At 35.7% G+C, this 26,874-nt stretch overlaps 2 protein-coding genes across 3 annotated transcripts in view; one reads left to right on the top strand and one right to left on the bottom strand.

Annotated features, from left to right (window-relative positions):
* Window positions 1-26,874, top strand: part of Ufc1 (Ubiquitin-fold modifier conjugating enzyme 1) — a 36,417-nt gene that overhangs the window by 9,111 nt on the left and 432 nt on the right. For both annotated transcript variants that reach the window (XM_089095965.1, XM_089095961.1), the window contains exons 2-4: window positions 5,262-5,436; window positions 9,287-9,418; window positions 11,572-11,739. In XM_089095965.1, coding sequence (XP_088952091.1) covers window positions 5,314-5,436; window positions 9,287-9,418; window positions 11,572-11,739 — 423 coding nt within the window. In that variant the 5' untranslated portion in view covers window positions 5,262-5,313. The remainder of the gene's footprint in view (window positions 1-5,261; window positions 5,437-9,286; window positions 9,419-11,571; window positions 11,740-26,874) is intronic.
* Window positions 16,227-26,763, bottom strand: LOC148956624 (uncharacterized). The gene is made up of 2 exons (XM_089095973.1): window positions 26,051-26,763; window positions 16,227-16,620 (listed from the first exon to the last, which is right to left on the bottom strand). The coding sequence occupies exon 2, from the start codon at window positions 16,609-16,611 to the stop codon at window positions 16,297-16,299; it is 315 nt and encodes a 104-aa protein (XP_088952099.1). The 5' UTR covers window positions 16,612-16,620; window positions 26,051-26,763; the 3' UTR covers window positions 16,227-16,296.

Genomic DNA, 26,874 nt, shown 5'->3' with positions numbered 1-26,874 from the left:
ATTTATGTGTTTTGAAAAATAAAAGCATAGTGTTCAAGATAATTATAGTTTCAATAAAACACAAATTACATAACAAGCTCTAGACTTATAAACTCTAGCCAAATTCCTGTTTTTGGTAATTTTTGTTCATTGCAAGTTTGACTTAAAACATTCAATTTAATTTTTACTTGTTTTAAGATTTATTAATTCATTTATGTTAGTATGACTACTTGTTATCTCTATGTTTTCTACAATTGTTTTATTTTAATTTTGTTTGTTTTGAATTTTATTTATTCTTTAATAGTAATTTCTGGTTGTTTTGAGTTGGAATTATTGTAATAATTAGCTTTGGCTGGTCCTAAATTTAACATGACTCTTTAGTTTCCTTTGAAAACTTCTTTTCCAGAAACTTAATTTTAAGTAAGTCTAAAAAAGAATTAAGAACATTAATCCTGCAGCTCCTTTTGCCTGATTACACGTTGGTCAGTTTATTTCAAAATTGTCTCAACAGATCCTTAAGTTAGAAACCTCATATAGATGTGATTATGGTGATCAGCAGTTTCCATTTTGTCAGATTCTAAGTGTTGCAAATGCTCATGGTACTTTTTTTCTCTATTCTAGAGTTTGAAAAACTGGATAAACCACTAAATGGGTGTGCCATAGATATATCCAAGGTGTTAGAGATCTCAAATAGGTGTGATCATGGTGATCAACAGTTTTGATTTTCCCAGATTCTAAGTGTTGCAAATGCTCATGCACTTTTTTGGCTCTAGAGTTTGAAAAACTGGATAAACCACTAAATGTATGTGCCATAGATATATCCAGTGTTTGACTTGGTCCTTCACTTGCATCCTATATTGGCTCTTCTTCAGTACAAAATGAATTTTTTCATATGCAACTCTCTATGGGAGTGGTGCTAGAGAGCATCCATTCATGCATGAGCAGAGAGTTTCCATTGCAGTCAAATATCTTTGTGCACTGGAGTTAAAATTTTGCAATTTTCAACAATGCAATCTGATCTGCCATTCATAAAATAGATGCTATTGACAGCCTTTATACGCATTTGATTTATATTGGGTAATAAGTTGCTCTTCAATAACTGAGTTTTTTTTTTGTTTTTGGTTGCTGTTAACCTCCAGACTCCAACATCCATGTTGGTTCTGCTATTATTTATAGTTCTTTGTTGCTTGAGTATCTTGGGATCTCATGTGGTTTCTCCATTGATGCAACAAAATTACTAACTATCAATATATTGAAGGACAAACTGAGAAAGTTATAGAGAGTTCTCCAGAGTAAAGGGTCACTTTGATAAGTTAACGCTTGACCACCTTTATAAAGCGTATTTTGCTCCTCATGTTTTCCTTCTGGCACCTATTTGAAAGCTTTGTACAATTTCTAAACAGAAAAAAATTTTTTTGCTGTATTTTAGATTTTGTAAATGTCTTCTCTGTATTCTAGTTTAGACCCAAAATACAAATATATATAGCTTGGTGTTATGGGGTTTATGATTCATTTAAAAAACAAAGTTTTTCTGATGGATGTAAAAGAGTGAAGTCCCGCCGTGTAAAAAGTGGGGTAGCAAAGTAGCAATGCTACTTGGCAGTTTTCAAATTTGTTGGCATATTTTGTCTGAAAATACCATTTTACATACAAAGATAATATTTGCTCAAAGAAAAGCTGTCAAAGCAAAAGTTGTCAAAGCAATCGAATGAGCCCCTTTTGAAGTTTTTATAACAACACTTTCTATGAAAACCTTATATGCCTCCAGGGCATAACTTATAACCCTTGCCCTGAGGGCTGTGGGGGGGGGGGGTTGTCAACATCAAAGACCTAATTTCAAGGGTTCTCGATCGTGTCAAATTTAATGGCTATCTCAAAATTATGAGTATAGGTTTTTTGGAGTATAGTAAGTGTGAGAGGGGGGTCGGCTACACTCCAATTTCTTTTGACTTTTAGCAAGGAAACTAGCCCTTTCAATTTCCAATCGAATGAGCCTTTTTCGAAGTTTCTACGACAACGCTTTCTATCAAAACTTATATGATCCTAGGGCATAACTTACATCCCTTGCCCCGAAGGCTGGGGGGGATTGTCCTCAAAAAAATAGTTTCTATCTGAAAATCAACTACACTGAACTAATTGGCTATTTCAAAATTATGATTGGATGTGTTTGGGGAAAAGGTGGGCGTGGAAAGGGTATTAATTGCCTTCCAATCAATTTGAACTATTAAAAAGGGCACTAGCCACTCCAATTTCCAATCGAATGAGCCCTTTTCGAAGTTTCTACGATAACTCATTCGATACGAAGTGCCCTGGTCTAACCCCCCCCCCCCAAAAAAAAAAGAATACATTGTGCCAACATCGTTCTTTACTTAGGCAGCGTGATTGCGCTGCCTATGATACCGCCAATACTCAAGAAGTGAATTTTGATTAATCTTAATCAAAAATACAAAAACATGATGAAAATATAATACTTTAGAAATAAATTTGGGCTATATATTTGCACATCAGGGGGGGGGGGGGGATAACCCGACCTGAACTAACCTAACCCCCACCCCTAATTTGCAAATATATAGCCTAAATTATATAATTACAATGTATTATGTCACCTACAACTTATCTTCCACAGAGCATAAGCTAATTGTTTCTTAATACAGAAAGATAAAACCGCTTTAGTCTCGAGTTTTACACAGCATAAACTTGAGTGTTGGCGGTATAATACATAAGTACCTTTTAATCTATCGCGCATTCGATTATTATGTATTTAAGATTAACATATTATGCCCAAAACCTAGAGTAAAAAAAAAATAAGACTCAAACTAAATTGCAGAAATTAAAAGAAAAATGTATCATCTTAAAGGGTCCATGTAATTTCTAAGTAAAATGACGCTTATATTTTGGAAGAGCAAAAAAATGGTCTCGAGTTGTATGTTCATCTAATTTATGGCTTGATAATGAAAATATCTCCAAATTTATGACAAAATCCCCACCCACCCTTCTATGTAAAATGGTATTTTTAGACAAAATATGCCAACAAATTTGAAAACTGCCAAGTAGCATTGCTACTTTGCTACCCCACTTTTTACACGGCGGGACTTCACTCTTTTTTTGATTAATAATATATAAGTACCGATTGAAGGAAGTGTTCTTTTTGCCACGAATCTTCTCCATTTAAACATTTGTTACATTTTGCTTAATTTAATATGTAAAAATTGAGTACTTTTCTTTTTTCCTTGAGAATTTTATTTTGCATATAACCTTTTATCTTCAAATGTACGCTCCTCCTCCTCCTCCCCTCACCATTGGTACTTTGGTGCCCTACCCCCTGCAATATTTTTGGTGGGTCTCCCATGCTTAATTAAGTTGTTCAACGGCAGTGTAGGATCTTTTTCCGTTCTAGGAAAGTTGTTAAGTAAGTGAATGAAATTTGACGGAATATATATTCTGCTCAAATTGAGGCATTGAAGTTTTTTTTTAAATACCTAGGCCTACCTCCAAAACTTCTAATGCTTGAGCAATTATTAACCATGTATCTAGGCTAATCCTGAGATAAAAACAATAGAATAAAAAGACTGTGGTAGAATTGGATTTGCCATTAAAAATTTTTCCTAGATATAATCTTCTTACCGTAGAAATTGCAGCCCCTCCCCTCTGACCCTCTTAATGAGACAATATTAAGCTATAGATTATACTCAAATTCGGGGAATTTCTTGAAATGGAGGCGACCCAAAAACATGATTCATAAAATATTGTAGGTTACAGCCGAAAGTAAAAATTCGGCTATTATTTTTAGATTGTTTTCTTGTAACGTTTTATATTATTTTTCAGACTTTTTTTCTTTTTTTTTTTTTAACAAACGGTTGGTCTTTATTTCTTGCTCTGCTCCCTGGTATCAATGTTTGAAGATTGATCAAACAGTTTGTGGTAATGAACTGTAAGTAACTCGACCCAACAGGAACCAAAACTCTAAAAAGTTACAAAACAAAAAAGAGCTGTTTTGTTTTTGATATTCTTTTTTTACCAGGTGATGTGTCTCTTATGAAATATCTCTTCTCACGAGATGTATGTATCTCTTCTCTTCTGCAAGAAGAGATGTATCTTGTGTGCTGCTTTTAAAACCTGTTCAAACTAAAAGCTCGTTGAGCTTCAATGTCGCTATGTGAAAATTTACTTTTAAGTTGGTGTTATCCTTTTTCCTTGTGGACAAGTTTTTCACTCCATTTCTCTTCAACTGGAAGTTAATATTTGTCCAAATCTTGCACAAATAGCCAAATTATCTCAAAACTGTTTATTCGTCAGTTGAAAGAATCTTGCAAGGGCTGGTTGCTATCATGTCGTACCTACAGTTAAAGCAGGTGATGAGAAAGGTGGAACGTGGCAGATTAGCAGCCTAAAACAGCCACACTAAAATGTAGCAGCAATTTTCTGTTTATTTTGGGGATTAGATTAGGGCAAAACTAATACCACAGCTTCATAATGCATATCACCGCCCGGCTGCCATTCAAAATTGGTATCCCAAGAAGTCAAAGGGGGATTTTTATAGTTGTAGTATAGTCATGAATGAGTATCCAGTAAGCAGTTGGGCAGGTATTACTTAAATATTACCAATACCATTAGAGTATGCACTTTCATCTATAAAGTAATACCAGTAAGCTATATACAGTATCCTTCAGACTTTGAATACTGTACTCCACTTGTAGTATTAGAGTAAATATGATACAGTATTTTTGATAAAATAGTACAAATAAAAATTATGGAGAATGATATTTATGGCTAGCTTGCAACTGAATTAGATTACTTTGTTAATTGTAATTCAGAAAACTATTGATATTTCTAACTGCAAGCTATACTAAGTTACATTTGTTACTTTTCTGCAAATTTCGCGTAAAAAATAGTTTTTGCTCAAAGCAAAGCTTTCAAAACGCAAGTTGTGCTGCTAAAATGTCGGCAGCTTTTGGAATTCTGCTACTGGCAGCTTTGGAACTTTTTTGCACACCTGGCGAAGTCAAAACTAAGACTGAACAATAATATAGCTTTACAGTTAATAGAACATATATAACAGGCTTAAAAGCTCTCCCATCCCATTGAAAATCTCTCTTTGATATTGCATTACCCAGCTAGCCCTGGTTGAAAAAGAAGGAGGATCAGTGCTGCCTGGAAAACTTAAGTCCAATGTATGTGTTTTGCCAGAACAATAAAGTTCTTTACTGCTGCTAATTATCTGTTGTTCAGCGTGTGTTTTTTTTTTGTATTTTATTCAAAACTTATTTTTCTTTTTTTTTCAGGAATAAAAGTGGACATTTAAATTTTGATGTTTAGTATTCATATTATTGAATAATGGTCGATGAAGCAACTAAGTCAACACTTAGTAAAATCCCTTTGCTGAGAACTAAAGCAGGGCCAAGAGATACTCAGCAGTGGCCAAGCAGACTAAAAGAAGAATATTTAGCGCTTATCAAAGTAAGCTGTGAATAGTTGAATCACATATAAAGTGGATTCAAGTTCCAAGACCCTAAGCTCATTAGCCTTAGAACTAGTATCACTTGTCAATATAATAACCCTATTAGTCCATAATTTCCACTGATTGTTTGTCCAGCCGGAGCTTCTCTGGAACATTTGTGCCCCTCACCCCCCTTGTCACAAAATCATAAATACCTTTGTAAAAAAATGCATCCCTACTTTCTTGGAAGCCATTTAGCTTAGCCTATGTGACTACTGAAAATCTCCTTATAAATTACCGCCCCTCCCCTTTTTTATGTAATAAATAAGCAGTTCCAATATCCTGCCCACAATGTTTCTCTTCTATTTCCCTTAGACAAAAAACAAATAAGTATGTAGAAATAGATAGTAAATAGATCCAACCGGTAGATGGCCCAGATTGTGGGTGCATATTTATCATATATACTATGCTTGGTAAATAATACAACCAAGATTGTAGCACTTCTAGTAAGTCTTTTCTCCCTTTTTCAGAACTGTGATAATGCTCTTTATTAGAAAACTCTAGCCTCAATAAATATTACATACTTGAAATCAGAATGGAAATCATATTATTTTGATGTAGGCCTATGTACTTTTTGAATTTCTTTTAGCTTTCTTTTTAGAGTTGACTACAGATGAAGACTGCTGAAAAGCAATAATATACCTTAATTGTGGGTCAGGCATAAGCCCAGTTCTTCTGGTTATATGTAGGCCTACTGCTAAAGTAGCTAGCACTTTAACATATATAATTACCTTATAAATTACCTTAAACCGCACTTGCTTGCGATATGGACGAGTCCAGTGTACGCCAGTTAATGATGATAGGGCCGCGGGACATCAGCGTCATCCCATTGCGTGAGCCATAGTTTGGTCTCCCATTCCTTATCGAAATGCGCTTTGAAAGTGTCAACGGATGGTGAACTCACTATCATTTCGCTCAGATTGTTCCAAAGATCGCTCAGATCGTTCCAAAGATAATTCTGATAAATATTGTAGAAAAGACAGATACATCCAATGATATTGGTAACAGCTATCAGTTTTACTTGGTATCTTCAACTTATAGATGAAAAACAGTTTTCAGCTATGTATTACAGACTTTTTGTTTAACCTCACTATTAAGATGTATATATTGGCTACTACCTTTACTGCATACTAGTGGTCATTCTCATATATATATTTAGATACCTTATGTATTTATAACTAGATAATATCTTGGACAGACTCAGGTTGCTAAGTGTTTAAAGTATTCGTCTTTGTTAAGTCCTGATTTGTTCTTCCTATAAAGGTAGTTAAGGTCATTATTCCTTCTATTTTTTCTCCCTTATCAAAATGCGTTAATCTATCTCTTGAGACTGGTATTTTCTCAAGCTTTCATTTGTGCATTACAGTTGTGCTGACCTCTGCATTATGCTGTATTAGCTGATCAGCCTTTATTAGGCTGACCTCTGAAACATTCAACAAGCTGCTGGCCAATATTCCTGTTGTCTGTGTTTAGCAATTTTAGAAGGGGCAATGCTTTCTCTTCTTAATGCATTTCTCGATTCTATATATGTTTTTTTTTGTATTATAAGTTTGGTTTTCGGGAAAATCATTCAACACAGCATGCATGTGCAGCCCTTTGAGTTTTCTGCATTTATTGATATACTCCAGATTGATTCTTTTATTCCTATTTCCGTGTCTTTCTAAGGGTTTCCTTTTTTTGCCCGCTAGATTCCAATAACATGGATGTCTTCTTTCCTAATGTTGCTTTGAGAGATTAATGATACAGCAAGAAACTCTCTCCAAAAAAGCAATTTATTTGTGAACTAACCTGTTATTTTATACATTTTTTTTAGTTACAGGTCAATCTTCCCAAGAATTGTTGTCTGTGATCGGCTTCTGTATCATTTTTGTAACTTATGTTATTTTCAGATTTTTCAAAAATCATCTATGGATCAGAGTTTAATTCTTTGATTGGTGTTCCAAACAGAAAGTATACTGTTTGGAACACCATACCTCTGTCCACTTGCAAATGCCACTTGTTTGGCACACTAAGAAAAACTAGTGACATATTTTCTGAGCTCAGTTTAAATTTTGTTTCCTTTTTTCCCTTTTTTTGGTTTTTTCATCTTTTTTCCTCTGGTAAATTATTTTGCAGCTTCTTATTATAGACTTACTCACCTGGTAACGGTAAAGTCTACTGTAAAAATATATGAAAAATTGGTTGGCGTGCCTGTTGGTCTAGGGTCCATAGCCTTGTCTAGTCACCTTGGAATCTTGGGCTCAACTCTCATGCCAGTAGCGACATTTTTTCAAGCAACTGTCTTAAATTAAAAAAAAAATGCGTCTCCCCAAATCAAAAATTTGCTGAAACCGATGCATGAGACTTCCAAATCGCCATACCTTCAATGTTGAAATGAGAACAAATTGGAAACAAACAGATATGTTATTCATGCTGAGAGCTGAGAGACTAAGAATATTATTCATTCAGGGGTGGATTCATTTCCAGGAGCTTAGGAATGCCATCTGATCTCAATTCACGCTGTGCCGAATGTTTTAGCTGGTTTCTGATTTGCATCTCTGTCATATAGTTGGCAGAGAGAAGGAGGTAGAGTGACAAAAAGTAAATAAAAATCTTTTTAGCAACTGTTAAGAATCAATGTCAAGTTAAGAATCGGCCAGGCTAATGCATCTTTCAGGAAACTGTCTCAAATTTGGCGCAGCTAGAAGTACTCTCTCTGACTCAAGCTAAGGCTGTTCAACAGCAAAGTCCTCTCATCGCTTTGCTATGGTTCTGAAGCTTGGCACATAGATCAAATACTTGGAAAGAAACTCCTTGCGTTCGAAAACATGTGCTTAAGGCGCATTCTAAATATCCACTGATCCCAAAAAGTAACAAACGCTACTATACGACAGAAGACATCTCAGCCATTGGTAACCAAAGTGGTCAAATATAGGAAGTGGAGATACCTTGGTCATGTGATGCGCATGTCCGAAACTTGACTACCGAAGGTCGTCCTTCAGTGGCAGCCACGTGGTACCAGAAGAAGAGGACGCCCCAAAAATACCCTAAGACGCAGCTACCAGGCTGACCTTGCAAACCTCAATCCAACCTGAATGGGAAGATGTCTGGGCGGCCGCAGCGATGGGAGATGACTGGCGACTCTTCCTGGATGCCCTAAGCGCCTCTGGAGGCACAGGAGGATCTAAGGTCAAAGGTAAGGTTTCTTCCGCTGAACAAAGACCAATACATGGTGAAGTTTGTATGATTTATAGTTTCTCTTGAAATTTCAAGCAGTTAGTTATTCTTTCTTCGACAGATAAATAAAGCCAAAATTGGTAATGGTAGTTGAATTACAACTAAATGTGGATCATTGGTGGATCCAGGTTCGGAGGAGTGACGGATGGTCTAGACTTTTGAGCACATTCAGCCTTTCTTTTGCTCAACGAATAGTGGACTAGCGTTTCGATTACTTTGTTTTTCTTTCTTATTGACTGATTATCGTAATGGCAAGTGAAATCTGCACCCAAAACGGGGGGGGGGCTGTTGTCCCCCTTCTACCCCTTAGGCAATGGAGAGTGGCCCTCAGCAACGAGTAAAGCTCTTCTTGATTGTGCATTTTATGGTTTTATTTGCTGCTTTTTATCTTACTTAGCCATCTTTATCTCCAGTGATACTCACTAGTCTTAAAATAATGTCGAAAGAAAAGAAAATGACCTACTATCATTTTAAAACTCTTCAGTTTCCAAGCTCATATATTTTTTCGTCACTTATAGATTGTTTCGTGTTAGTGAAGGCCTGTAATTTCAGCTATTTCCAATATTTTTAATTGTTTTTTTTTTTTGCTAACAGTATGTGGAAAACAACAAAGCAGCAGATAATGATTGGTTTCGACTTGAGTCCAACAAAGATGGCACTAGATGGTTTGGGAAATGCTGGTATATACAAGACTTGCTTAAATACGAATTTGAAATAGAATTTGATGTAAGTATTCTTGAGTGTTTTTTTTTCAGTAGTTACAATAGTGGTACCATATTCAGCTTCAAAATGTGTGGGAAATATTTCAGGCCCAAAATTGCTTTCCTGCCTAAGAAACTGCTTAGGTATAATTGGGGTTATTTGGCTTATAAGGACTATTTATGATGAGGGGGAGGGTAAGCTATTCCAGTTCTATCCTAAAGGATATCTTGCATGGTATAGCCTAGGATTGAATGGGTGAGTAGGGTTAAGGACTCATTTAAGTGATAATCTGCCAGAATTGATAAAGTAGGAAAACATTTTTTGATCCAAGAGGGCCCAAAATTTGTAATTATTATCCTGGGCTCTAGGGATTCTGTATTCATCGGGCATACTTATTGCAGATGGAAAGTTCGAATTATACTTTTGAAGGTATACTGAAGCCAGGCAAAAGCTAAAAACTTTAAAACTGGGAATCCTGAAATCGGTAAACACAAAAGCAAAAATTCAGAAAAAAAACAAATATTTGAATATTTATAAAAAGGAAAGCAACCAAAACTAAAAAATGCTATGGTTTACAATCTTGGTAATTTTTGTAAAAGTGGCTACCAGACTATTACTGATTGAGGACCTGAATAAAGAAATGCTATAAACTTAACATATGAATTAAACACAGGAAGGAAAATTTCCCCGAATGAGATTAATTGAAGAGAGTTGTCTTAATTAAGAGCACCTTGGTTGCTTCGGGCTTGGTTGCTGATGTAGAGAATAAATATGTTGCTTCTTTTTTTAAGGCCTTGTGGTGCGTTTCCACGTAAGCATACTAACTTATGATCTGGGGTTTCAGTTCACGAAAATGTATGGGCGAAGAATGAGATATAATTTTGAAAATCTGGGAGGGGGCAATCTTCTTGTTTCTTCAATAAAAATACCAAAAAGATATATTTTTAATGAAATTACCAAAAATGTTTTTTTTCAAAATATTGGGGGGGGGGGGTGCAAAAAATATAATTCCCCCTCCTTGCCTATGCTCAACCCTTTTTCGTCTTTATTTTTTTTTTGTCTTCTCTTCTTAATTGATTGTTTACCAACAGGCAAAAAGAACCCACAGAATATCTGGACGAAATAATCCAGCTATGCCTCTATCCGGATGTAATTGTCAAATATTGAAAAAAAAGAAAAAAAAATCCGGACGGTGTGACAGTAAAAGCGAATCCAAAAAGAAAAATAAATATCGTCTTATGGATGTATGGCAAATATGATCCTCTTTCTGATTAATTTTGAGGATGTTTTTGAAAGGTTTCCATTGCTAGCCACTTGAAAATAACTGAACACAAGCACATACGCAGATATTTATTTTAGAGGGAGGGCAAAATTTTGGAAAAGGGACAGAAACTGGCAAGTAGCATCAAAAATATAGGTAGCTGAGGCAGTAATCGTATAACAATCGCTGATCTCAAGGGGATGGCCTGGAGGAGCATTTTTAATCAACAATGAGTTTTCGTAAAGGTGTATCCTTGCATGCTCATCGCCTAACCAGCACGATATCCTTTATAGAACTTGATAATAAAGGTGTGGATGAAAAAGCGTGAAAAGTTAAAGTTTAAGTTTTCTGTCCTCTACTTCTAAGCTCTTTTATCATGTTCGAAACTTCTGTAGCAACTAAAAAAAAAAAAAAAAAAAAAAAAAAAAAAAAAAACGATCCATGTTGAAATATAATTACACAAGCAGAAATGATGGCGAATATCATATGTGTGCTAAAGTTACATGTAATATGTTCTGACTGCACCGTTGTCGCCTTATGCGACAGCCGGCGTGGGAAGACTAAGTTTAAGTAAGTTAGTTGTGAAATTCAAAAGTAGTCTCTTATTCTCATCCTAATGAAAATGGCTTGCCGTCTCTCGTTTATTATTTTATATTCTATGATCTGCTCTCAAAGCTGAGTTTCTCCCAATATCTAGTTATAAGCTGGGCCTTAAGACCCTCGTTTGCTCTATTGAATCGGAGAGAGACTTTATTTTGCTCGTTCCTTATCCTTAAATCAAGGTATTTGGCCAAGACTCAGTGTTTCTATTTCTCATTTCTCAACCTTGGCTCATTGTGCAATTATATCTCTGCTGAAATGAAAGTTTGTTAGAGTCCACCACTGTTTTGGATAATTGTGTCTTTTCTTCTTTAAGGTACCTGTGAATTATCCCACAACAGCTCCTGAAATAGCCATTCCAGAACTTGATGGTAAGACGGCAAAGATGTACCGAGGCGGAAAAATTTGTTTAACGGATCATTTTAAACCATTGTGGGCCAGGAATGTCCCAAAGTTTGGAATTGCACACGCTATGGCCTTGGGAGTAAGTTATTATTCAAATAAAAATACCATTTATACAGTTTTAATGATTTAATGCTATCTCCTTTGCAAAGGATAGGTCCCTACAGGGTTGACTTTTAGGGGTGGTGGTAAAACAAGGTGGTAGTGACTTTTACGGGAGAGGGTGAGGGTAAAACTAATAATCATTCTAAAAGAAACGAAAGAGAATTCTGTAATAGAACTGGTGTGTTTAATGCTAGGATCATCTTATCCAATGCAAGCTAAATATGAAACTATTCGACAGTAATGCTGTACTTAAAACTAGAATCGTCATGCACATTACAAGAAAAAAATTAGTAATAAAACCATGATTATATTGCTTTAAAAAAAACTGTATGTGACTAAAATACGATTGAGTATATCAGGTACGTATGTAGGATTTCGTTTAGGGAGGGGGAGGGGGCTCCTAATATGAGCCGAAACAGTTAACCAATTAGAAGCTATTTTATCTTGAAAACACTAACTTTGGTTAGTTTATGCTGTAAAAATAACTCGAATTGTAAAAAATACACATATCAAGAGGCCAAAGGTAGAAATTGAGAGGGAGCTTCATTGATTTCTCCTAAAAATGGAAAATTTTAAAGACGTACTCTATGTTATCTATTTATAAAACCTTGCCTTTTTGAATATAAAATATTAACAACGTATCTTTCATCTGTACCATTTTTTCTTTCTTTTTCCTCCATTTGATTGCTTCATTGAAAGAAGGAAAACAGGTCTAGACTGCACAAATTGCAGTGAAATATAGCAAACACCTATAAAAAGCAATTCTTTTTCAGAAGTATTTTTCTACTCAGAGTTTTTATATAGATTGAATAATCTTGTTTATTTGAAACCAGTATTTTTTCTTTTCTTAGATTTTGAGCCAAAAGCAATCTCAGGAAACAAAAATAAAAGCGGTAATAACAAAAAATCTTTTTGGAAAATATTTCTTCGTAAAGGGATCTAGACATGCAGTTACAAAAGCTGAGCCGTTTCCTATTTGTAAGTTTTCCTCGGCCATTTACGGAGAGATTTATAAATAAAACAGGTTGTGCAAGCTCAATGGCGATATTGAGATGAAAAACATTTGGTTGAAATGGAACATACATTTTTTGAGGTTGGTTACGGATTATTGGTTACACAAATTTAGTTGGTTACGGATTATTTCGAGATTCTGTTTTTATATTTCATAAATCAATTTTTCAATTTCATCTTAGCTCAGGATTGGCTTAAAGAGTCCTACTGCAAAACAGATGGAAGACGCAGAGGCAGTTTTACGGGAGATGTGGCTTATTAAATGTTTACGGGTAGGAGAGAGTTGAACTGATTGGAGGCCAAGGTATATTATACTTCTTACTGGCTGAACTAGAGGGAGAACCAAAGAGATACTGATAGGACGGCGCTGCTTTTGTTTCAGCTGAAAGCAATCAACTCATACTTCCCAGAGTTAAATTCAAGACCAAAATTTCAGAAAAGTGCTCACTAGTTTGGCTGATATTAAAAATATCATCAGCATATGACGCAAGAGAGGCATTGGTTTAATTAGACATGCAGGAAAATGAACATTGTTCTTGGTGCTCTATAATATAGTTGTTAAAAAGAACTGAACTGAACTGAAGAAACTACGCTTTGGCTGGCTCCTCTTCGGACTGGGATTCTTTTTCACCGGAGAAATGACTACTTAGGTTTCGGAAGAGGGACCTTAAGACAGATTTTAAGGTAGGAATCACAGAAAGCCTTAATAATACAAAGATTTAAGGCCCTTTTAGCAGCAAGAAGGAGCCTTGCTACAAGAAAAAGGGAGCAAAAGACTCAACTGAAATTCAAGTCCTCCAAGAAAAAAGGGAAGATCACAAGTGGCAGATTCAACGAGCAAGTTGGCAACAACAGAAAAGGCCTCAGGGCAAACAAATCTACCCTGAAAGCCGAACTGATAAGGTGAAGCATAACGCTTACTCTCAAACTCATTTATAATCATAAATAGAAGGTTTTGCGCAGAGTCGCTGCAATAGAAATACGCCTGAACAAATTGCATCAGACAGCAGTTTTGCCCTTCATGGAAGTGGTTATGATATCACCAATATATAAGGACGAGGGGACAACCCTCAGGGCAAGAATCAACTGAGTGATCAATGTTAAATTCTGCACGAGGAAGGGGCTACTATGCTTGATTTGCAAACCGCTAACCCCATAAATGGCAGAAGCCAAATTTGTTTTCAGCCTATTAGTATCTGATTCTACTGCAGATGCCACAACCACAATGTCTTGAAATATACTTTGATGCCTGCTTAAGAGCCCTTGAAGTTTAGATTCAAATTTTGACCTAAGCTGGGGAGCTGTATAATAATTATACCATTTTGCATTAGGTATGTCAAAAGGAGAAACTGATGGGGAGTAATAAGGTTTATGACGCCCCTTTCAGAGCAGATTTCAATTTAAAGAACCTTGAATGAAAATTTTCAAGCGAGATACCTTCGTTGGCTTGCTAATTCCTGAGCGAAGTCTCTTTTAATGTGTAGACGAACATAATTAACGAAACTTCTTTGGGGGCGCAGCCGCATTGGTTCCATAGGCTCGACCAAAATTTTGCGGGAGCACAAACTTGCGCAAGTGCCAGGTTATTCAAGTGCCAGTTATCAGGTTATTTTGGAACTATTTCCGCGTGAGCTCGTCTGGTAGGCGCTGCGGATTTTTCTGTACTCAAAAGGCGTCGAAACAAGGGGAAAGAGAAGTCACAACAGGCAGATGATCAGACAGTTGATAATCAAATAGGACATAAACAGGAGACACATTCAGCCAAGACGATGCTACAACATGGTCAATATATCCAAGTCGAAAATTACGAATAACCCGAACCCTCTTGTATATTTTCCCCCTAGCTTTCTCAATATTCATAAATCTCCTGCTGTCAAGCAAAAACTAGCAGGCTACTTGAAAACCATAGAGAGTTGTTTAAGATCACCTTTAAAAGCTAAGATCTTTTTTTTTTTTTGTTTACATAAATTCGTCTTAATAATACCGTCATAAATGTCATATGGCGCCAAAAATGGCTTTAGTCGACGTGGAAAGGCTAGGAGGTATGAAAAGGCGACCGTCATAATCTCCATGGTGGAAAACCTTAAAACTGAGTTTCACAATCCTCCCCGTTTTTAAAATCTCCCTCCCATACCTTTGTAGTTTCATAAACCAAGGGCTGACTAGCAGAAATTGCAAGCTGCTGCAACATCATACAGATGTTTAATGACCCCTTTTAAAGCTTTTGATCATATCTGCGGGTTCTTTGTAAATTCATCTCGATGACTGCACCGTAGTCCCATATGGCACCAAAAGTTGCATTTTTTTTTTTTACTACGGTTCCTAGAGTAGAAATGCTGGAAACGATGAAAAGGGTACCATGCGAATCCAAGTAGTCGAAAACTAATAATTAGAGGTTTGCAATCTCTTCTTATTAGGGATACCCCTCTCAACCTCTTTAGCTCCCTAGTAAAGAGCAAACCACAGCCCATCGTAACCGAAAGTTTAAAAACGCGTTAAAAAAAAAAAAAAAACTGGTAAGAAAAATTGCTTTTTGAAGCTGTTTCAGAAATGGTAACTTAATTTTGATTAATGGTCAAATCAAAATTTAATCACAAAAAGAAATATATAGGAATTTGAAAACCGAGCCTGAAACCCATCTAAAATGACTATGCCTTGAGGGTTCGCGATTGTCTCTCCTTCTTTGTCTATGGTTCAACGCAGCCACAGTATCCGTATTTTATCCATATGGATTTACTTGAAACATTTTAAACATTTAAACAAATAAAAAATTAAAAAATTAAGCATTTTGAAACAATATAGATGTATTTGAAACATTTTATAATATAAAAAAAATACAAAGCCTTATTGAACGAATTTAACATAATCAATTTGTGAATTATGAAAAAATGTCGCTTAAAATTGACCCAAGTCCTGAAGAAACATCACGAATACCATCTCGAGCCTCGCCGTGTCTTCCTCTAAGACTTTGGACTGATACTTTGACTGGGCTTTTGTTGTCAAGTTTTATAGTTGGAATTAATCCTGATTCGCTTCCAAGTAATGAAAATGATGGCCTTTGAGTAGTTATCTGAATGAACAGGAAAACTGCTAGTATGACATATTTGAACATTTCTAAAAGAGAAAAAAAAAGATTTATTATACCGATTATATTGTTTTTCAATGAGTTTATTCTACATGTATTTTGTAATTGCGCGGGCGTTTGGATGTTATCGCAAAAACGATGATGCTATTTATTTTGAAGCACTTTTACTGAAGTTGCACCTGAAAATAAAATTAGTCTCAGAAGTTCGGCTTTGTGTACAAACGTTTTAGCTAGTTGTCAAGTGCACTGTTACGCATTGTATGTTCTCGTCCTGACCAATAATAAGTCAAAATTTAACAACGATTATAATATATTACATTTTTGGCTCTGTTAATGTGACTGAATTTATATGTATACTGAGGGCGACGAGAACAATTCTATTTGAAATAGTTGGGAAACATAAGTTTATTAAACAATAAGATACAGAAACTGTAACAATCACGAGAATACGTCGCTAAAAAATGATCTGATTCCTGAAGATATTTCGCTAACCATATCCCCAGCTTCTTCTGCAAGTTCGCTGAAGTCACCGGCCTCGGTTTCAGCCCCGGTTCCTGAAGATGTATCGCGAATAACATCCCTAGCTTCGCCGTGTCTTCCTCTAACACTCTGGACTGTTACTCTAACTGGACTATTGTTGTCAATTTTTATCATCGGAAGAAAAGTTGAATCGTTTCCAAGAATTGAAAATATTGGCTTTTGAGTAGTTATTTGAATCAACAGGAAAACTGCTAGTAAAATATGCTTCAGCATTTCAGTAGTCTAAAATAAAGGAACGATAACAGTGTCTGAATAATAAACATTCATACACTCGTTGTTTCTAAGAAAAAACTATCTGGAATTTTTTCAAGCTCATTTGTTTTAATATTATCGAGTGCATGATATATTACAATGGTGTCCATATTCTAGTTCAGTGCTCCCATGCACATTAATAATTATGAGTATCCTCCCCGTTTTGCCTCGCTATTATCAATGGTTCCACAACTTATGCTTTAGGAAACGAAATCCAAATTTTATGTATTGAACCCAACAAAATTGACCGTCCTTTAAAGGAAGGTTTTCTTCTCAATATTTTCAGTACAAAGTTTGTACTTTGCCTTATCTGCACTATTTCCAAGTTCTTGCTGAAAAGAGCAGTCCTACAGCGTCTGCAAAACTATTGCAATTACTGGACATGAACAGTGTGTTGTGAGTTTTAATGTAGGGTAAGTACTGTTTTGTTTGACGCCTCCCATGTGCAAGACTCTTCAATGGACTGACTGTAATCTGGCTTCCCCTTGCAAACACATGTGTTCTTTCTAAAACAATAGATAAGCGATAAAATTCTGCAGTAATTTTTGGTTCTTTTTTCAATGAAGGTCAGCATATTGCCAATATTTTAGGATAACAAAATAATTTAGGACCCAAAGAAAAAGGCATGAAACGAGTTTGCATCTAAACGATCCTGATATTCTCGCTCACTCCAGTATCTATCTATTTCTCTTTTAAAATACTTCATATTAGAGCTGGAACAGTGTCTCGAACATCATCATCATCTTCTGTCATGCCTTACCATCGTTACCCCTTCTAAGATTATTTGTGTTAATCCTACATCATGAAGTTTGAAGTCTTTCGCTTGAACTGTGTGGCGATAGACTCACTTGGCCAAACTGTTTATAGCAAGAAAGGTTGGGCTTTGATGCTGCAAATGGGGAAAAGGTCTGGTCACAAAAAGACCTTCTCGTGCTAATTCAAAGGTCAGTAATAGTTGAGAAATTTAATCTTACTTGTCGTTCATAGGGGCACTGTTGTCTGTCTTGAAAAGATCAAAGAAATGTTTACAAGGAATAAAACTTGTCGTTTAGGCAGTGTTTTGTCCAGTTGCTGCAGTAGTCGGCTTTTTAAATCTATGATGTATGTAAATTATTTGCTTGTGTATGCATTACTATATTATAAACGAAAAGAAAAAAACCTCTAAATATATAACAGAAGCCTAACGCCGTGAGCTAAGGCTCGTATCCAAGAGATGGCCAAACAATCTCGAGCTAGAAGTTTAGGCTCTAAATTGAGTAGACAAAGTCTATGACCTAGACCTAGACAAAGTCTATGATCAGCTATTCTCTGGGCGCCCCATTTCTCTGCGAATAATGTACGGAACTGTATATGGCTCTTGCTGAAATCGTCAATGGTGTCAACATGGATCGAAGTTTAATGGCTTTTTGTGACAAGAACTGAATCATGCTGTAATAAATTTCACTGAAGCCGCCGCTTCATGTCTTACAATTCGCGATTACTTTAAATCTTAATGATTGAAATTTGCTCGGCCTAAAAGCAAAGTGAGGCTTTCAGTTTTACTCCAAAACCGTGTAATTTCAAGCCAGCATGCTTTCTTTTTTGCTCAATTGATTTGATAGTTTACAATTTTTTCTTGTGGGTTTTTGAAGAGGAATATTCGAGTGGCATTTGTGAAATAAGTCCAACAATGTGCCAAAAAGTCATTGAAAGCTTAGAGATTGCAACTGTTGTCACTGACACAGTCATGATGAGCACTTTAGTGAATATGTGATACTTCAGAAAATGGCAGTAATACAATTTTCAATAACATCGTGCTGAACTTTTGAATAAATCAGGAGATACATATTTTTGTCTGCCCCTAATATCCCTAATCCTCTTGCATGTCCCTTTTTCTTCTTGAAGTAGAATCGGTGATGTTCTAGTCCTGTAAAATAAAAGTGTAGACTTGTCTAAACAAGAAAGCAGCTTCAACATAGTCTTGTTGCCCGATTTGGTCAAAATTGATAGACAATTCCATGCAGGGAGTCTCCAAGATTATATCGCCAGTTGTGAGCAGTACGGGGACAATGACAAGAGAACGAAAAATAATTTTCGTGTTATTTTCCTAGAGTTGGGTATAAAGTATTGACTCTTTCTCCGACTCGTAACGATACAGATGTGATGAACAGAAAAGAAAAATCCGAGAAATGAAGCAAGATATCACAAATATTGCCTGCTATGTGATATATACTACTAGTATTACTAACAACTCACCGCAGCACTAAGCCGCCTAGGGCCAATACAGATACACACGCCCCTCCGCCATCCCGATCTATTAAAAGGCTCCCTCTTTACACCCTCCCAGGAAATTTTTATTTTGCTTAGATCTTTCTTTACGACATCCTCCCACCCCAACCGCGGACTTCCTGCTTTCCCATTTTCATTTCTTTTTCCGTTTTGGATGGATGAAGCGCTAAGAAAGATACGAATAATGTTATCTTTGTATGTGGATAACTGTGGGGCTGGGTTTAGAATGGCAATGACACAGTATTACCAGTCTATTGGCATAAAATTATTCTCGTAACACTAATTAGTTCTAATTTTCATTAGAATTTAGCGTTCCTTCCTTCGCCGTATAAATAAAGTTTTTTTACTTCTAATCAAAGAGCGATCGAAGCTTGAAACAAACAAAACTTCCTACGCATTACAGGGATGCCTGAATAAAAACGTTTTTATTAATTTTTGTCAGTTTTTATTTATTCGTTATGGGTAAATTGTAGATTGCACAATAACAGGGCTTTTACAATATTTTTGCACACTTTAAACCAATTGAAGTATGCAGGTAGAGGGCCTTGCACCCTCCCACGAAATAATTTTTTTCCGCATTTCTGGCTGTCCCTTTATTTATTTTTTTTTTTTTTGACATTTTGGCCTGCTTTTAGGCACAATTATTATTTTTGTGGCGCTAATGAAAAAAATAGCAGTTAACCTATGTCAAGCGCCTTTTGCGCCTATCTGGGCCTATCTGAAGAGCCTCTCGCAAGAAAATAAATAAATAAACAAGTTTTTTTCAACGGAAAGTAAGGAGCAACATCATAACTTAAAACGAACGTAAATTATTACGTTTATTAAGGGGGTTACCCCCTCCTCAACCCCTCGCTCTTCACATTAGAGTTTTTTAGTGCTTAAAAAAACTTATTATTGCTCTAATTAAACAACTATTGTGTTTCAGGAGTCGTTATTAAAGAATTTGGACAAAATTCAAACTTTAGCGTAAAGAGCAAGGGGTTGAGGAGGGGGCAACCCCCTTCATGTACTAAGAATGTCTGTTCATTTTAAGCTTTAATGTTGCTCCTTACTTTCAGTTGAAACATCACTTTTTTAATTTAATTTCTGACGATTTTTTAAATATTGCCGGGAAATCCGGCTCCACCTCCAAGGAAAAACACCCCCCTTCCCATGGAGAGATCCTCTAGAGTCTAGACAATTCAGTTCCGGTGAAAATTTACCCCGGACAATTACCCTTAACATCTCCATACGTAAAATTGTGTCGGCAAAGAGAAAGTTAGACAAATAGAAAGGTTTTTGTATAGGAATTCTTGAAAATTTCCCTGAAAAGATCACCCCCTGAAACTTCCCTCCCCATAGAAAGTTTTCCCTGTGGAAAATAGCAGAAAATTCGCCTCTCTTCCCCCGCACCGTAGTATTTTGTTTTATTTTTCATTTTCTATAACAAAAACAAAAGTTTATTTTAACCCAAACATTGCATTTTCCACATTCTATGGGGGTAACCCCCCCCCCCCCTCAAGTGCCGCCTTTGACTTAGAGTATTGATTTCAATCAATTACTTAGTTATTTTCTTATGACACACCTTTCTTAAGTTTTGAGCTTGTTTTGATACAACTAAAGATTTCAATAATTAGCACAAGGCACGTACGGAGGATTTTGGCCTGGAGATGGCAAGCATTTAGGAATGAGAAATAACTTTATAAAACGGGTAATTTTACGGAAAATGGTAGATGTTGGAGAGAAAGTTACAGAAATTTCAACATTTTTGGGAGACCAGAAGCTTGAAGTTTTCCTTTGTATGTGCCTAATTGACGACTGTTGAGTCAATCTATTTTCTTTGACAAACCTCCCAAAGAAGAGGGATTGAGTATTACCGAAATTCTAATTGTGTGCAGAAGCAAGGCTGTTTCTGACACATATAGGGAGTCACTACTCTCTTAGGTTTATTCTTCCTTTCCTTGCCATAGAACTGTTTCTCAGCTCACAGCAAAGTCAAATTAAACATTACTGCCGGTGACTGACGCAATGCGACACGAGGGGCAAATTTTTTAACCCGATGGTCGGATAGTAAAAATTAATCGCTTGTTGTACAACTTTAATTGGAAAACTGGAACGGCTTATCTCAAAGCGTTGGCAACCCTGGCTCGAACCCTTACTAGGGTTATAGGGTGAGAAACAAAAGGGTGTACAGAATCGTTTATACCAAATGACTCACCAAGTTTTTTTTTAAAATTATGGTTCCATTATGATTCTAAGATGCTGTTTTGTGTTTAATGAAATCTGGAGTTACCCCCCCCCCCCCAGAAAAAAAAGAAAAAAATATTGAATATCAGAAATAAATATTAATTATATTACCTCACTCAAAACGATAGGGCTTATCTCATGTTTTCTATTAATTTTAGTCCCAATCACGGCCACTTATCCCTATCTCCTATGAAGTAAACGCGCCTCTGCGAATGAATAAAAATCCTCTAGGAGAATCATTCAAACTATAGAACTCATTTACGATAGTTTAAAATCTGAGACGCAATAGAAAACAAAACTATAAAAAGCTGAATTTTAACAATATACTCATTTGTATGTAAAAAAAGAAATCTGCGATTCAAAACAAAAACTATTTAATATATCTAAATAAAGAATTTCAAGCATCAGAAAATCTCTATTGCCGTAGCATAAAAAACAACAAAAAACTGTAAAAATACCACAAAATAAAATAATTAAATTCAGCATCTTTGAAAAACCTATCTAGATAGTCATAAACCTGCTTATTTGACCAATAATAAAAAAGTGGGGGTCTAATGCCAGTTGTGATCGTGTCACACAGCATACTGATTCTTCTATGTATATAAGTTCATCAAAATAAATTTTGTACAGGTGACCTTCGCCTACTGTTTGTTACTACGTTTTGCTTGAAAAATGAAAGTCTCGTAGTTCAGGGAGTTTAAAGGGTGCTCAGATATATGGAATTTGGTGTAATTTTCAACAAGATTTCGTCATTTTTTAGTAGTTGGTTTTTGAGGCAAAGTCGCTTTAGCTGGTACCTTTTTATTGGTATTTTTAAACTGAATGAATAACAAATTTTCAGTCAGTATGAGAAGCTGATTCTTTTAATGCGTATGTCGGAATATTTTGAACTCACTGATGAGTTCCAATAAGCGAGGCCAGAACAATGCGCGGTGTTAAATATCGCTAATAAGGTAATCGCATTTCAATGAGGAAGGGGGAAAGGGTGAGTAAAAGACGGGAATTTAAACCAAGAAAGTTTGTTGCTCAAATTGTTGACTTTGAAGAATTGACTGTCATATCGTTACTAATAGCTTTATTTGATACGCCTGGTAGTGGATGTCCATTGGGGTATAATTAAATTTTTGTAAGTCACTACGAAAAGATCAATACTTTTCCATCTGTTCAAGGAGTTAACGCTGAGGCTGTTAATCAAGGAATGAAATTGGGCCTAACAGCATTCCCTTGGGCATGCCATTATAGATTGGAAGAGGATAAGATATTGACATACGTAACTGCTTGGGTTAATTTAAAAGCTTCATTTGAAGGAGACTATTTATCTGAAACTCCATTCACTGGTGTTTAGTATGACATAGTCTAACAGTTCGTGGCAACGAACTGTAAGTAAGGAGCGACCCGACTCAATAGTAACCGAAACTAAAAAAAAACAAATTTTGATACCAAGAGATATAACAAAGGAATTGGCTTATTATGTTGATTCCAAATATATAAGTCTCATTAAGTTTAGTCTTGCCCATCAAAGGCTACGAGCCTGAGAAAATTTGTCTGATTTTGAAAAAGGGGGAACACCCGCTAAAAGTCATAGAATCTTAATGAAAGTCATACCATCAGATTCAGCGCATCAAATAACCCTACTGTATAGGTTTCAAACTCTTATCTGGAATAATGTGGAATTTTGTCTTTTTTGCCAGAAGGAAGATTACGGATCCGTGTTTTATTGTTTGTTTTTTCTTTTCTCCAGGGGTGATCGTATTGACCAAGTGGTTCTAGAATATCGACAGAGGGCTCATTTGAACGGACCAATCTTAGGAAGAGACCAATCTTAGGGAGGAATTCTCCTTCTGTTTTTATTCACAAGGAAGAACAAATCGTTCTATTACCCTGTCAAATTGTTTACTTGAGAAGGTCAATACAAATTCTTCAATACAGTAATGCCTAACGATTTACTTCAAATTTTCGTACAACCAAATAACAATTCAGCAGAAATACAATATAGGACTATATGCAAGTATAAGTAGGTCATCCGAAATATATAACATAATGGCTGTAAATAGAATAAAACTTAGCACATCACATAAACTTTCTCCAACACCAAGTCCCAGTCAAATTTAAGAGAAGTGCTTGCTAAATATTGACATTTGTATTGGGGATTGCACTCTCTTTCAAGATCAAGCCGTTTGTGAGATAAATATTCTAGTCCTTTCTTTTGTCGAATTAAATAAAAAAAAAAGTTTGTTTTTCAACTGAATGTTAGGAGCAGCATTAAAATTTGAAACTAAAAGTAATTATTTCGTATATGAGTGGGCCTGCCCCTTCCTCAACCCCTGCTTTTTTGTTAAAGTCTCAAAGCTCTTTAGAAATAATTCTCATTCAAATTTAACGGCCCTTGTGTTTCAAAGAGTTGTTCTTAAAGAATCAGAACAAAAAAGCAAATTTTAAGGCTAAAAGCAATGGATGAGGAAGTGTTGTAGTGTTCTTTTACGTGACCAAAAAGATTAGAGGGCAACTAGGCCCCCTCCCGTGCCCTTTTTTCTCAAAATCGTCCGATCAAAATAGAGATAGCCGTTTTGTTCAGTATAGTTGAAAGGCCAAACAACTATGCCTTTGGAGATAACACGACCCCCCAGTGCCCCTGGGGAAAGGTCTTTAAACTATAAAATTTGCCCATTGTTTACGTATAGTATTTGTTATAGGGAATTTTACACTGGGTTAATTTGCCAGAATTCCTATACAGAATTCTTCTTATGTATTGCTTTCTCTTTGCCGACTCGAATTTTACGCGTGGAGATGTCAAGGGTAATTGTCCGGGGTAAATGTTTACCACGATTGAATTGTCAAGGGGATATATCCGTCGGGAGGAGGGATTTTTCGTGGAGATGGATTCTGATTTCCTGGCATTAATTAAAAAAAAGATCAGAAATTAAATGTAAAAAAACAAAATGATAAAATTATTACGTATATGTGGGGGGTTTCTCACTCCCCAATGCCTCGCTCTTTACGCTAAAGTTCGAGTTCTGTCCTGACTTTTTTAAGAACGACTCCTAGAAACACAACGCTCGTTTGATGAGAACAATAGAAACTTCTTTTTTTTAAGTACTAAATAACTTTATTGTAAAGATTGAGGCGTTGAGGAGGGGACAGCCCCCTTATATATGCAATAATTTCTGTTCGTTTAAAGTTTTAATGTTGCTCCTTACTTTCAGTTGAAAAAAAACTTTTTTTTTTATTTAATTTGCTTTGAAATTCAAAGTATTGGTTGTTCCAGTCGGATTGTGCCTAGAGCCTGAAAAATAGATTTTTAAGTCAATAATTTTCCAATCAAACAGTTCGTAGTAACGAACTGTAAGTAAGGAGAGACGCGGCTCAATAGTAACCGAAACTCGAAACAACGGAATTTTAATATCAATAGATATGTCAAAAGAATTGGCTTATTAGCCTATACTGATTCCAAATATATAAGATTCATTAAGTTTAGTGTAACCCATCAAAGGTTACGAGCTTGAAAAAATTTGCCTGATTTTTGAACAAAATGGGTAAACATCCCCTAAAAGTCAAACAAACTTAAGGAAAATCACACTATCAAATTCAATTTATCAGATAACCCTACTGTAGAGATTTCAAGCTCATTTCTGCAAAAAAATGTGGAATTTTGTTTTTTTGCCAGAAGAAAGATCACGGATGCGTGTTTATTTGTGTTTTTTTTTTCAGGGTAATCGGATCCAACCAATGGTCCTAGAACATTGGGAGAGGGCTCATTCGAACGCAACGCCTTTCTTGTATCTTTATAATAAAAAAAATCGATTTTTTTATAATAAAAAAATTCCCCTACCTTTGTGAATTCCTGCCCCTAAACTATGCAAGGGAAAAATAAACTTAATTCACAAAAAATCTAGTCCAAATGAACAATATGTTGAATATTTTATATTACAGTTGCCACCACGACTGTAATATCTCTTTTTTGTTGCGTCAGTTTTGTATTTTTGGTGAAACGTTAGTTTTTCAGAATTCTTTAAATTTAGGAATATTACGAGTCAGTCTGTTGCCTCGCCAAATTGTAAATCGGCTACAGTAATTCAAAAGGTGTCATGTGATATTTTTTGAAAATTAACATCTCTAGTCCACCCTTTTAAACTCAGCATTTCCGATAGGTTGGTCCAGTCTATTTTCCCTTGCTCTAATTTTTTCTCCTTACAGTTAGAAGTTACTCTTTCTAAATGTCTTATATTACCTTTTCTTACATGCAAAATTATTTGGAAATTGGAGCTTCAACACCAAAATTCTTGTTTTCGCACCTTGTAGCCTAAAATACAACGACTGGACTTCATAGTACTCGAAACGCTGGAAATATGTTTTCCAGCTCTCATGTACACAGTTACATATACATGTACAAGACATTTACATGTAATATTTACGCAGTGTTAAGCTAGGTTCCCAAAGAAAGCGAAATTTTTTTTCCTAACGAATTCGTGATTTCGCATCACGGCAGTGAATTCGCGTGGTATGCCTCACAGAACACGAAATTTCAAATATGATTTCCAAGACAGAACAAAAGGTTTGTGGATTGTCACTGCTTTTGTCTTTAAGACGTCGGAGAGATAACCTGAAACGATCAAGAAAGTTCTGGGTGTTTATTTTCTTGTTTTTAGAAGTTGATTGTGTTTCGTCTTGCGAATATCTATCGCGCGAATAAAATTCGACACTGAGTTGAAAGGTGCGAATGCGATTTTTGGACGTGTGAAGCTGAAAATATTCGCCTGACGACGACGAATTCGCCAAGCGTCACCGAATTCGCTTTCTGTGGGCACCTAGCTTTATATATGCGCAAATAGCATATAATCTTTTAAATTGCTGTAAGCGAAATAAATAATAGATTAACGCAAATATCAAAATTGTATATTCTCCTTACTTGAAGAAAATCCTTAGTTAGGTTTTTTACTCTGACAGTTCTTCTTCCAAACTAAACTAATAAACTGAATTTGTTTGGGCAACTACTGAACACTATTAACCTGAGGAAATTTGGACTTGTTTGTTATTCAAATTGGATTGCTCCCTTAACTTTCCATTTCATAAAGGTTTTAGTTTGGTAAGATAATCAAGATCAGTGGATCATATGTGATTACTTAGAACCTCTCAACCTTTGTCTTTAGAAAGTAGTTCTAGGAAAACTAATTTGGTTAATTGAAATCAGATTGCGCATTTTTTTTTCTCCAATCTGGTACAACTCGGCCATCCAAAACCATGACACACTGTGCATTGTATTATTAATATTGCTGAAAATTTATTGCGAATTTAGATGGGCAAATCATTTATTTTTAATTTTAATATACTATATACTCGTGAGGAGGAGGAGAGGCTCTGATCGTAGCCATTAGTTGACCTTGAATTTGAGATTGATATGCACACTAATATGAATGCTCAGATGAATGCTCAATTTGATGTAAGTTGATTGTTTTTCACTTCAATATTGTAGTGGTGAATGCGTTCATGACTGGTTTTTCGTTCAAGAATACGTAGAAGGGGGACGCTAGTATTACCAACTGTCGATGTGAATTTTTTTACGATACTAATAATTATTGTTGGTGTTTCAGGCAAATCTAATTATTTATCTCTGTTTGTTCTTTTTAAAGCTAGTATTAAAAGAAACTCTAAGTACGGAGTGGTTTCTAGTATTAAAAAATATTTAATATAAAACTCTGATAGTTTTCTTTGCCCCCCCCCCCTTAGACCTTC

This window comes from Artemia sp. Qi Xiang Cuo, chromosome 1 (genome assembly GCF_049724085.1).
Source record: "Artemia sp. Qi Xiang Cuo chromosome 1, ASM4972408v1, whole genome shotgun sequence".
NCBI lineage: Eukaryota > Metazoa > Arthropoda > Branchiopoda > Anostraca > Artemiidae > Artemia > Artemia sp. Qi Xiang Cuo.
Note: the sequence above shows the minus strand (reverse complement) of the source record. Positions and strands in the feature narration are given on the sequence as shown.

Excerpts from the sequence above, each read along its gene's own strand:
- LOC148956624 (XM_089095973.1), bottom strand. The coding sequence starts at position 16,611 with ATGCTGAAGCATATTTTACTAGCAGTTTTCCTGTTGATTCAAATAACT.